Genomic DNA, 12,630 nt, shown 5'->3' on the forward strand with positions numbered 1-12,630 from the left:
CCATCCATCCACCCATCATTCCATCCATCCATCCCTCCCTCCATCCACCCACCCATCCATCTACCCACCATCCATCCATCCACGCATCCACCCATCCACCCACCATCCATCCATCCACCCATCCATCCACCCACCCATCCATCCCTCCATCCATCCCTCCATCCACCCATCCACCCATCCACGCATCCATCGTTGTTTTCCATCGCAGAGATATATGAGTTGTATCTTCGATCTCTACTTTGAGCGATCCTGCTATGTCCTTTGTAGTGTGGCTTTGGATCGCCTTTCAGAGAGTTAGAAGGCGTGGAATCTGGTTTCTTTGTGGTTCCATTAATTGGTAGCTAAGGCCAAAGAGAGCCCCCTGCCCTCCACCCCCACCCCGCTCCTGCCTCTGTGACGTGGTGAGGGTCATCAGCCTCGCTGTCCTTCAGCGGAGTGGCTTACATGTCTCGATTCCTTTGAGGAAACCAGTGTGTGGTGAACCGTTTAAACCATCGGGAGGCTCGGGGCCCCGGGTGGCCAGGTCTCCCGTGTGGGTTGTCATCTGTCTCACAGGGCAGCTCGCTAACGCCCGACAGACACTTTATTTTCTAACGTCCAACTAAAAAATGGCAACAAAGACTTGTAGCCCGCGTTAGTCTTGCGCGTTGTGAGGGTCCCGTGCTGCCCGCTTCTGCTGCGTGTCAGGTTCTCGTTCCCTGTGTGAGGGAGGTTGGCCCGGCCCGGCCACCTGGCAGACGCCTGGCCCAGCGTGCCCTTCTGCGAAGCTTAGAGTTAACCCCCACTTAAGTGTCTTTGAGACAGTGAGGTCTGGGGGGGAAGTGGCTTCGTTCTGCAGTTACCGCACATCCTGTAGAAAAGCTCTGTAAAACCCCGTGGGTGAGACCGTGGCTCAGAGCCCCTGCCGGTGAGAGCAGATGGCCCCTCCCCGCCCGCGTCCCCGGCTGATGAGAATCAGCAAGAAGGTGGCAGCGCCAGGGCCTGAATCATCGACATTTAATTTCCTGCCTCCAATCCGAGGCCAGGGCTCCCCTCTTCACCTTCGCTCACGGTCGCGTTTCCGTGGCTTCTCCTCCTGGGTGGATGGGGCTCTGATCCTCCCGTGTGTAATGTAGTCACGGCGCCCACCCATCCACGGCACGGCCGCCTGCCAGGGTCACAGGTCCCCGTGCTGTGCAGGTGGGATCCAGTGGAAGCTCATGAGCTTGGCCGTGGGGGCCCCATGGTCCCAGCTCCTCCCCTTGCTGCCGTGCGACCTGGGAACGTGGTCCTGGGGTCTCTGGGTGCCCCTCTCTGTGCGGGTGCTACTGATGCGTGTAACGCCCTTTCTTAGCCGGGTGGGCGGATGCAGCGAGTGCCTCGTGTCTGCGGTCAGCGCTGCTTAGTGACGCACCTGCCGTTCCGCCGCCCACGTACGGCTCTCAGCGGACACCTCCAGCCAGCAGCAGATCTTCTGCTTTTGCTGTGGGGCTGCTCCAAGTTGTGGGATCAAACCGGAGGACCACTCTATAAGGAGGGCAGGGGTCACTGATGGAGCCTGAGCCGGTGCCTCCCAGGTCACCGTCACCGTGACAAGAGCAGAAGACCACTAGTTAGCCCCTTAAAAGTCGCAGGACGCGTGGTCTGTCTGCCTCGTCCCCATGGCCTCGGGTGGGTGCTCTTGGGCTTTGGCCGTTTGCAAACTGTCGTTCCGATTGGGAGGGCGAACCCACGGTGCTTTACCCGGCGTCAGCGCCAGCCCAGCTCCTAGAGCCCCGCCTTCTCTGTCAGGCTGTCCTTCCGGTCAAGGCCACCTGGCGTTTTCCCGCTCCATGTAAACCTCGTGTTGTCATTGACAGTGTTTCAGAGTTTGCTGCTGCCCCATGGACCAGCCCGATGGGTCTTTGTCCACAATTATTTCGTTTGGGAAGTTGAATTTGGAAATTGCCCGTTTGCGTCTTGGGCCACCCTTGGCGTTGGTGGTTTTTCAGAGGGGCCGGATATGCGGATTGCACACGGATGGCTGGTAAATGCCCGAACACCCCCAAATGCACCTGCAGGCGGGTCCTGGCACGTTCCGTTTATTAGGGGTCTTTTAAAACTCATCGCGAGGGAACCGACAACGTCAGCTGTGACCGCGGAGGAAGTTTTCAACGTGGACTGGTCCTCTCTGCAATGAATGACGAGCTCTGAAATGCGGTTTCCTTCAGAATCTCCTGAGATCTTGCTGAATGCTGACCATGGTGTCTGCAGAGCTGAGGTCTGTTTCCAGCTCTGGGTCCTGAACGTGTGACGCAGGAGGACCCTTCAGCACCCCTCCCGGGGTTTGGCCCCTCTCCCCGTCACTCTACTCGCTTTTTCTGGGTAAAAGTCGAGAGTGAGGTGGACTTCTCCCCTGAGGACCGCGAATGGACGGGTGCAGCGGAGGCGGCGGTACTGAGTGTATCTGCGTAATTCGACCTCGTGGTGTTGGCGGTTCTGTCCAAACAAACCGTGAAGGACAGACAGCCATCTGCGGGCCGCAGGGAGATGAGCTGCGAAGCCAGTACTCAGGCGGGACTTGACTGTGCTGGCTTCACACCACTAATGGGACCAGGAAGGGCCACTGGGGTTAAGACTGTCCTTTTGCTCCGTGTGCTGGCCCTGTCCTGGGCCCCGTGCTGAGCCCTGGCCCCGAAGTTCCCAGCCCACACTCTCGACTCCTTTTCCTCTGGTTGTTCGTTGACTAAGGTGTGCTTGCCCGCGGGGACCCCCCTCACCCCAGCAGCCACCTGCTCCTCCCTCTGGGCCTGCGAGGGGCGTGTTTGGGCTTTATTTTCACCTTTTCCATGACAAACGACAGGGAGCCTGTCACCGCCAGGATGCGGCCCAGGGCTGGTTTGCCCTCTGTTGTTTGCCCAGCATTCGTTCATCATTCATTGGTTCCTAAACCACGGGGACTCTTCTGGGGACTGGGGTTTGCCTGCTGGGGGTGCTCGGTGAGCCGGGGAGTGAGTCGGTGGCGGTGAGCGCAGGAGCGAGGCGGGTTCGTCCGGCTTTCCCTGCGCCCTGCAGGCAGCACCCCTCGCTTAGGAAGGAAGGGGGCGGCTGGGGGACGGGTGCCCAGCCTCTGTGCCCTCGTCCTGGGGAAGATGGCGGTGGCGATGCTGCACCTCACGTGTGTTAGTTCCTGTGGCTGCTGTGGCGGGCTCCGGAGTGGGGTGGCTTAGACAGCGACGATCGCTGTGTCGTGTCCTGGAGGCTGGGCGCCTGAGATCGAGGTGTCGGCTGGTCTGGTTCCTCTGAGCTCAGGGAGGATGGACCCCAGACCTCTCCCCTAGCTTCTGGCGGCTTGCTGGCAGTCTTTGGGGTTCCTTGGCTTGTAGAGGCGTCACCCCTTTCTCCTCCCATCTTCACCTGGCGTTCCCCCTGCGTGCGTGTCTGTGTTCAGACTTCCCGTTATGAGAACACCGTCACACCGGACCGGGGCCCAGCCTCCTGCAGCGTGACCCACCGTAACGCGCGACACCTGCAGAGCCTCGCTTCCAGGCACGGCACAGGTGCAGGTGAAGGGCGCGAGGCCCTCGCATCTGGGCGGACGCGCTCGGCCCACCGCAGTGCGCTCTGTGTGTGCTTCGTCCGTCCTCGCGAGGTCAGCAGCGGCCCCGTGTCCGTCGGGCAGACCTGGGACCTTCCAGGTTGATAGGTTTGCCCAGATCACAAGGTCAGGGACGCAGCTGGGCTGCAAACCAAGCGCTGCTGACCTCCGAGCTCCTGGTCCTTCTAGAAGTTTCTCCAGGGAGCCGCCTTGGTGATTTCCTTGGAGCAGGACATTGCTTCCATGTGCAGGGCTGGCCCGTGCACTGTCCACACTCAGCGGCCCCCACCCGAACACTAAGCGGCAGTGGACACCTGTCTCTGATCACCTGCAGATGCCCTGGGTGGCTGCTCCCCACCTCCTGGCTCGGCCAGGAGCTGTGGGCCGTCCTCGGGCCTGGTACCCAGGGAACTTGACTTGTGCCGTTGGGATCAGAGGCCGACAGTTATCTGTCACATCTGGTGGGGCTCGTTTGTCGTGCTGGCGTTTCCAGGTCTTTCCATCACGGCCAAGGGTGGACGGGGTGCGGGCCGGAAGTCACGGACGTGCCATTGAAGTGAACAGGTGACGCCACCTGGGTCTGACTGTCCCCTTGGAGTCAGCCTCCGACAAGAGAGAGGAGCAGAGGGGTCGACGAGGCGCAGGGGGTCAGGTTCCCGGGCGGTGGGGCTCCCGGCCCTGGGCGCCTGCCGAGCCGGCCGCATGGTGAGAGGGGCAGGACTCGTACCCTGCAGGGAGGAAGCTGCTGGAGGCTGGGAGGCTGTAGGGGCCCCCGGCACGCAGACCCCGCCCCATAGGACATTGGTTCCTGCCCCATTGTCTGTCCCACCTGTTTATCTCGAAACCTTCTGCAGAGATAAAGCAGACCCTTGAGGCCCTGCTGATGGCTGCTCAGCAGAGCAGAACGTTAATTCCGCCGAATGAGAAGGCACAGTTCTCGGCGGGCTTGGCCTGGCTCACTGGGGAGTCTCACAGAAGGGACCTGGGAACGCGACCGAATGGAGCCAGTCCAGTTCTTGGCGGCCCTGCTCTGTTTTTGGAAACCGTTTGTGATGGTTTCGTAGGCACTGCTCACAGCATTGAACTTTTTAAGAATCGGCTCTCGCGGCCAACGAGGCGGCGTTTCTGGAATCTTCTTCCTCTGTGGTTCGGGAGACGTGGCGTCAGTGTGTTTGCGGCCGTCGTGTTCGGAGTCGGCGTAGGTGGCCAGACGAGATGGCCACCTGCACATGAAATGACAAAGAGCATGCAACGGCAAAATTAAGTCGCCCCATGATTTGCTCGAGCCGTGGTTCTCAAAGGGAGTTCCACGGACGGGTGCCGACAGCGCCACCTTGAGACGGGTGAGCGATGCAGGCCCGGGCCCCCGCCTGGACCCCCGCCTGGGCCGCCGAGTCAGACACTCGGCCGGAGTCTCAGAAGCTCCAGACAGGTGACAGGGGTTGCCCGGGGCAACAGGTGGCTGTGGATGACCAGAGAGTCACATCAATGGTGAGCGTCAAGGCCGCAGGAACCAGCGGCTCCGTCTCGGCTTCCCCCTCTGCAGGCGGCAGGACGGGCCCGGTTTTCACCCCGAAACTCCACGGGATCCCGGACGGAAACGCTTTGCCATCTCCGGACACGTGCCCGGGTGGGCGGCTCCGGTGGCAGCCGGGTCCCTAATCGGGTGTCTCTGTCCTTCCCCGCAGAAGTGCATTCGATTCAACCCGGACGCCACGGTGTGGGCCGCGAAACAGCGGATTCTGTGCTCGCTGAGCCAGAGCCTGAAGGACGTGCTGAATTACGGGCTGTTCCAGCCGGCGTGCAGCGGGCGTGACGGGAAGTTTCTGGACGAGGAGCGGCTTCTGCGGGAGTACCCCCAGCCCACCGGCGGGGGCGTGCCCTCCCTGGAGGTACCGGCGGGGAGGGGAGGGGAGGCCCGCGGGGAGCCAGGGCCCGCGCCGAGCCCCGCCTTCCGATTGGTTGAGAAATCCCCCCCAGATTGAAACCTCGGGCTGGGGTCCCGAGGTCGCAGCTGCATTTGGCGTGAGGCGCCGACTGCCACGCCGTGTTTGTCAAGTCCGTGGTCAGCATTTGTCCCCTGACTCGGGATATTCGACAGGTTCATTGAGAAGAAGTCCGAGCGTGAGCTCACCACGGGTCCCCCCGAGGCGTGTGTCCCAGGACCTCTGCGTTCCATTCCGGGGCTGCGGGTCGGGGCTCCCTTCCGCCTCCCGATCAGCCTTCCCGCCCTTGGGACCTGGCCTCCATTCGGGCTCTCGCCCCTGGGACGACCGGGATGACCTCTGAGCAGCGAGAGCCCGTCACGTGTCCTTGGGCCACCGTGGTGATGGGGGGCATATGTGTCAAGTGGCCTTACCCATGTCCACGTAGAATGTGACCCCAGGCCCTGCCTTGCTGACCCCGGCTTGCGCACCCCGAGGTGCCAGGGTGTGCTACCACATGATGGGTCGGGACAGTCACACGCGCAGCTGCTGGTCATTTCCGCCCCTACGCAGCACGTCGCTGGTGCTTGGCGATGGCGTGTTTCGGCGTGATAAACACAGGGGCCGCAAGCTGGGGTCGGGCTGGCAGGGAGCCACGCAGGCGGGTCCTACGCTGTCCTCTGTGAGTGCAGACGACTGGTCGGTGACGTCACGGGCGTGCGTTCAGAGCCGAGGCCGGGACCCACCTGCACGCCTCTGGGTCTGAGGGTGACCTTGGAGCGGAGACTACTGGGGTCTCCACGTAGGTGGAACACACGTGGGGCTGGGTGGGCCTCAGAGGAGAAAGGCCGGGTGCCCCTTGACAGAGTTGGAGGGGGGCATGTGCAGGGGGTGAGTGTCACAGCAGCCCCTTCACGGGGCCACGCAGACACGCGGCCCACCTGACTCTGGAACCAGAGGGCGGCGGTGACCGCACGGCGGGCCTGGCCCCCCCCGCCAGGCCGGTTCAGGGGGTGCCGGGGCCCCGGACAGCCTGCCCCCCGGAACTGGCCGACCTCACACCTGCTTTATTTTGGCAGCGACACCGGGTTTCAGTCTGTGCGACAAGGGATGTTGTCTGTCTGTCTGTCGGCCGTGGAGGGGGCGGGACAGGAGGGTGTCCCTCTGGGAACTGGATGCGGTTTCAGCGTCGGCTCCTGGGCTGCCCGGCTGCTTCGCTCCACGCGTGGGTGACGTCACTTTGTCACAGCCCCCGTTCAAGCTCCTCGGGGTGTGACGGGTCATGGGAAGCGGGGGAGGGAGACAGCGGCGTGCGTCCAGCACCCGTCCCGTGCCCGGCGGCTCACGCTCAGTCGTCGGGCCCCGCTGGGAGCTCCGTGTCCTCCTCTCCATGGGACAGACAAGGCAACTGAGTCTGGGGCGGGGCAAGCGTCCAGCCGAAGGCTCCCTGCAGACAGGGCGGCGGCGGAGGCCTCCGCTCAGAATCTCGGGGACTCCCCGCTGTCGGCGTCTTCCCAAGCCACCTGTCCCCAGCGCACTTGGTGACAGAGGGGTCAGGGCTCCTGGGAGCGGCGTAGATGACTGAGGGCTGCTGGGGATCAGGGAGCCACGTGACGCCGGGGCTCCGTCCCCGGGCGCTGTCCCTCCGGCCCCCCAGGGGTCCTACAGTGTCATTTCCAGTGCTGGGGGAGGCACCAGCTGAGGGTGGGATTCGTGGCCCAGCGTCCATGGGAGGAGGTGGCCTCGGCAGCCGTCGGTCGCGCCGCTTCCATGAGGGTCACAGCGTGGAGGGGCCTCGGTGTGCGGAGCGGCGTCATCCTGTGCCCTCGTCACCGTGCTGACTCAGGCCGGGCCCGTCAGAGCCGTGGCAGCCAGCGACGCGGGGCCCTTGACCCGGGACTTCGGCCCCGTGGGTTGCTCCCATCTCTCGTCCTGGCCGGTCACCTTGCGACTGCAGGGTCTTGGCACAGTTGCTCTCGGGGTGTCTGGGGTGTCGGGGTGTCCGGAGTGTCTGGGGTCCCGCAGCACGGGGGTGGGGGCCCCGTGGGCCATGCGGGCAGAGGGCCGGCTTCTCCCGAGTGGCCGTGTGACGTCCTCACGTGTCTTCTTGCTGTCTGCCAGTTCCGGTACAAGAAGCGGGTCTACAAACAGCCCAATCTGGACGAGAAGCAGCTGGCCAAGCTCCACAGCAAGGTACGCAGGTGTGGCTGTCGCCCGCACCGCCAGCCTAGATCGGGGTGCTCCCGGGGCGGGGTTCTTCCTGCCTGACGACCGTACCCTCCCCTGGCGCCCACAGGGTGTCCCCCAGGGCCGCCCTTAAATACCTCCATCTCCTTCTGCGTAATGCGGACACATTAGGTGACAACCTGTAGGTGACGTAGCCTCACTTAGAGAGGAACCTACTTAGGGCACGTCTCTCCGGGTGTTTCTGGGGAGAGAGGTGCCCCCATCTCTGAGCCATCGCTGCTGAAACAGAAGACAACCCTGAAGTAGGTTTCCACTGCTGTCCCCAGAGGTTAGGGTCCCGCTCACGTAAACGCACCAGTGAGACGTGCATGCGGGGCAGGCGGGTGGAGGGGGTGTCCATCTAAGGAACGAGCCCTGGGCTGCGTCCGTGGAGCACCCGGCTCCTGGCTGGACGTGCTATGTGTACCTGTTCCCAGGGTGCCCTTGCCACCTGGCCAGCGTGCTGTGGGCACGCCTGCTGTCCATCAGGGGTGCCGTATGTGTCCAGGGGTGCTGCAGCATGTGGTGGGCACCTCACTGAACACCAGGGTGTGGTGCCCACAGATGCCACCCCTGCCCAACCCCCGAGAGGCTGTAGCTTTCCCCGTGGAGCCAGAGTCACGAGGCTGCCTGGTCGGCTTCCTCGGCTGGCCCTGCTGCTGTCCAGGTGAGCTCACCTGTGCCGTGGGCTCACAGAGGGCTTTCTCAGGCAACACGGCCCCCTTGTTTGTGTCAGGATGGACACGTGGGTTTCTGTTACGCCGTGCCATTATCGTAATTTATTTCTGTGCTGGAATCGTTCGACGCGGCCGGTGGCCCTCCTGCCTGGCTCTCTGCCTTCCGGAGGGGCCCCCCCGTCCTCGAGCGCTGGTGACTTTCTGGGAGGACGAGATGCTTGGTTTCCTCGCGCTCCTTCCCTGCCCAGGCCCCGAGTCCCTGGCACCGTGACACTCAGCCCCTGAGGTCTTGGTGCTCCTGGATCTTCTCGTCATCCTCTGGTGTGTCGACAGACGGTGCTCGCGAATGTTCAAAAGTGTCTCTTAGTCAACGGCAGGGAAGGTCTTAAATGAAACCAAGGGCACCTGTGTTTCCGGACACCTGTCAACTTCTAGTCCCAGGACGTGTGGAAGGCATTGGGGTGGAGACCCAGCCCTGTCAGTGGCCAAAGGGTCCGGGGAAGCCACTGTTTTCAAAACTTCCCTCCAGGCTATTCTGGGAGAGGCGTGGGTGGGGACGGAGAGTTGAGCAGGGTGGAGGCGGATCGGTTACTGCGCTTGCGATCGACTAGGTCAGCTGTCTGCTTCCTGGACAGAAAATCATTACTGTCTTACAGATGAGGCTGGGGACATGTCCCTTCCCGTCAGGGGTGACCCGTTGATCGTTCTGATCTCCTGGGAAGTGAACGTCTTTCTTCACTTTGAATCACTTGGTGACCAGGTGTCCCTGTTTCTACCCGTGTGGTCATGGGGTTCACCAAGGTGGCCTGGCCTGAGCTTTAGAGCTCAGAAAACACAAACGTGGGTTTGTGGGCCTCACTCGTCAGGGGCAGAGTCAGGTCTGGGGGGGACCCTGGCCACCGTAGCTATTCGCGGTGGTCCAGGTGGGAAGGAGTGTCCCTGGCTCTTGGCAAGGACAGTGAACCATGAGGATTTGTCAGTCGTCCAGGACGGGCTGGCCACATGCGCCACACGCCGGGCTCTGTGCTCATCCTGGGGTTCCGGAGGCAGAAAGCCACCACTTGGGGAGCCCAGGGTCGGCAGTGGCCCCATCAAGGGACAGCCCCCCTCAGCACCCCGCATAACGGACCTTCCCATGGCTCATGAAGACACGTCTTATAAAGGAGGTTTTTTTTTTTTTTTCCTTTTTAGACCAATCTGAAAAAATGCATGGATTACATTCAGCATCGCTCGGTGGAGAAAATCGTGAAGATGTTGGAACGAGGCTTGGATCCGAATTTCCACGACCTGGAGACGGGAGGTAGGGGTCGGTGGCGGAGGACGCCGTGCGCTTCCCAGAGCGCGGGCTCCGCTGGGACGGGTCAGTCCGCATCCCGAGTGTGTGGCGTGCAGCACCGCGCCCCCCTGGGTTTTAAAGGGTTTTCTCTCTCCTCCCTGAGTTCTGGATGAGCCTGTGTCGGCTCCCACGGTAGCCCCAGCAGCCAGCACGGGCCTGGCACGCAGTAGGTGCTCAGTGGGTGCCTGTGGACTGAGTGAACGCGGGCACGGATGATTGACAGCATGTGTGGGGCTGGTGCCTTGGGAGGCGCGCGCACACGCGAAGGTCTCGCTGCCTCTTCTGGAAGCCAGAGCCCTCGAACCGCGCGTGGGGTTAAATGGCCAGGGGTCCTCGGCCTGGCCAGCGCTGGCATTTGGGGCAGGACGGCTCTTTTTATTACTATTATTTTTTAACAGTTCCCAATGAGCATTAACTTTTTCCTCCTTTTTCTCAGTATTAAATTGAGACACGGTTGACTTGTAACACTGTGTTAGTTTCGGGCGTACAATGTAACGATTTGACGTGTGTATGTATCGTGCTGTGGTCACCACAATAAGTCTAGTTAACATCCATCATCTCACATAGCACTTTTTTTCCTGTGACGAGAACTTTTAAGATCTACTCTCTCAGCAGCTTTGAGACGTATGACACAGCATCATCAACTGTGTTCCCCCTGCTGTGCGTCACACCCCCAGGCTTATTCATTCTATAACTGCAAGTTTGTACCTTTGACCCCCTGCATGCGTCCCCCACTGTTCCCCCCACCCCCCACCGCCCGCTGACAGCTACCAATCTCTTCTCTGTATCTATGAGTCTGGTTTTTCGCATTTCACGTATAAGTGAGATCGTACAGTATTTCTCTTTCTATGTCTGACTCACTCCACTGAGCATGATACCCTCAGGGTCCATCTGTGTTGTCACAAATGGCAGAATTTCCTTTTTTACGTCTGATTAGTAGTTCATTGTGGGACTGGACAGTTCTTTATGGTGGAGGCTGTCCCCTGCGTCATATAAATACAGCGTCCCTGTCCCCCCTCCCCGGATGCCAGTAGAATCCACTCCCAGTTGTGACAACCAAAAACGTCTCCGGAAACTGCCTAGCGTCCCCTGGGGATGGAGGCATAGTCACCTGGGTGACAGTCCCGTGCCAGTGGGGCACGCTGATCTCGGTGGCCCGAGGCGAGGCTGTCGTGGAGCGGAGGCTGCTGCGGGAGTCTCCATGGCAACTCGGAGCGCTGGCCCTGGCCGCGGGGTCACCCTGGGCCTGAGAGCGTTTGTCTGGGACTCAGCGAGTGGGGGCCCCACCCCCTCTCCTTGGGTGGGCGAGCCCTCCCCCTGTGCCCTTGTCACACAGACGCGTCCCACCTCACAGTTATCAAGCCCACCCCGCCTGAGAAAGCGCAGAAGAGCAGAGCTTTCTCGTCACCTGGGGGGCTCCTCTGGCCCCGGAAGCTAGCAGGGGACCCCCATGTGGTGCTCACCCAGCACGCAGTCCCCCCTCAGGACACGATGACTCCCCTGTCCCCCAGTGTGTCTGCATGGGATGAGAGAGCAGGGCGCACGGCGCTGACTGTGGCTTCGACAGGAGAGCCTGAGCTCACGCGGAGGGGACCGTTCAGAAGGAGCGGCAGGGAAAGGGGCCGGGGGCGACCCCAGGCCGGCGGCGGAGAGCCCGCCCCTTCTACGTGGACGGAGTGTTGGGGGACGATGTGGACGCGGGCCGAGCTGGTGCCTGAGCCAGACCCCGGAGGGAAACGCACGTCTTCACTTTCGTCCCTGTCGAAGGCGGCGTGTCGGAGGCCGACGTGTGCTCCTGCCTGTAACACACCACATGGGGGACCCGGCGACACGCCAGAAACAGCAGCCGGAGCAGGACGGGGACTTCGCGTCCGGGCCTCATGAGGGGAGCCCCGGGGAGGGGACCTGGCCTCAGAGAGTCCCGGGGCAGACCGCTCCCCACCTCGGCCTCTCCGAGGCCCACCCGGTGACTCGTGGGCGACACGGACCCGAACGCCCGTCTGCGCGTCTGTGTCGGATGACGGTGCCGACGTGAGCATCGCACGGACGCGTGTGCTGGTGTTTCCCAGGCGGGCGCGTCCCCGTTCAGGGCCTCCAGAGACTTCCGTCAGCGGGAGCTCAGCAGACGTGTTCTCGGTCCCCAGAGGGAGCGGCACGGTTGGCTCTGGTGGGCTGCCTCCAGACACGGGCGGTGCGGCCAGCTTGTCCCCATTCTCCTGGGGCAGCCCTGGTTTCCCCGCTGAAAGTCCCTCGTCCGGGAGGCCCCTGATTCCAGGCTGTCGTGACCGGTCACCGTAGAAGCGACGAGGGCGCCTCATGATTACAGCTGCGGTTACGTGAGCACTTACCGGGGGCCCGTGAGGTGCCAAGGGCATGAGAAGCCTCGTGCCCCTCAGTCCGCGTGCGTCGCACGAAGCAGCCCTCTGTGGGGCCACTGTCCTCAGGGGAGCCGGAAGCTCTGAGAGCGGAGGCCGCTCACCAGGTCACAGGCGAAGGAGGAGACAGGGGCAGAGCCTGGGCTCGCGGCCTGGGACTCCAGAGTCCCTGCTGTACCCCGTGAGTGGGAAGGAGGTGCGGCCGTCGGTGGTCTCTCTTCTCACCTGTGGCCACGTCTGGCGGGACACGGCTGGGGTCCTGGCCAACTCAGAGCGTCCGGGACTGGGGGCCCGTGGTCACTGAGCCAGTGCAGCTCACGGTCCTGGAACGGAGTCCCCAGCGGCAGGCGTCCCAGTGGAGGGAGGAGGGGGCCCCGCCCCTTTCCCTGCAGCCGCCCTGGCGGCGTCCTCAGGGGGGACTCTCGGCGTCCTCAGGGGGGACCCTCCGCGCCCTTGTGTTCCAGCAGCTCCACGCCGGTTTGAAGGCGGCCGCCTCCTCGAGCCCGGGAGACGCGGCGCTCAGTGCCGGCCCGTG

At 62.6% G+C, this 12,630-nt stretch overlaps 1 protein-coding gene across 1 annotated transcript in view; it reads left to right on the forward strand.

Moving 5' to 3' along the window:
• SHANK2 (SH3 and multiple ankyrin repeat domains 2) overlaps positions 1–12,630 on the forward strand; it is a 408,406-nt gene that overhangs the window by 55,636 nt on the left and 340,140 nt on the right. The window contains exons 4-6 of the mRNA XM_025046286.1: positions 5,245–5,448; positions 7,603–7,674; positions 9,576–9,684. Of these exons, the coding sequence (XP_024902054.1) occupies positions 5,245–5,448; positions 7,603–7,674; positions 9,576–9,684 (385 nt within the window). The remainder of the gene's footprint in view (positions 1–5,244; positions 5,449–7,602; positions 7,675–9,575; positions 9,685–12,630) is intronic.

The sequence above is a fragment of the Pteropus alecto genome, unplaced genomic scaffold (assembly GCF_000325575.1).
Source record: "Pteropus alecto unplaced genomic scaffold, ASM32557v1 scaffold43, whole genome shotgun sequence".
NCBI lineage: Eukaryota > Metazoa > Chordata > Mammalia > Chiroptera > Pteropodidae > Pteropus > Pteropus alecto.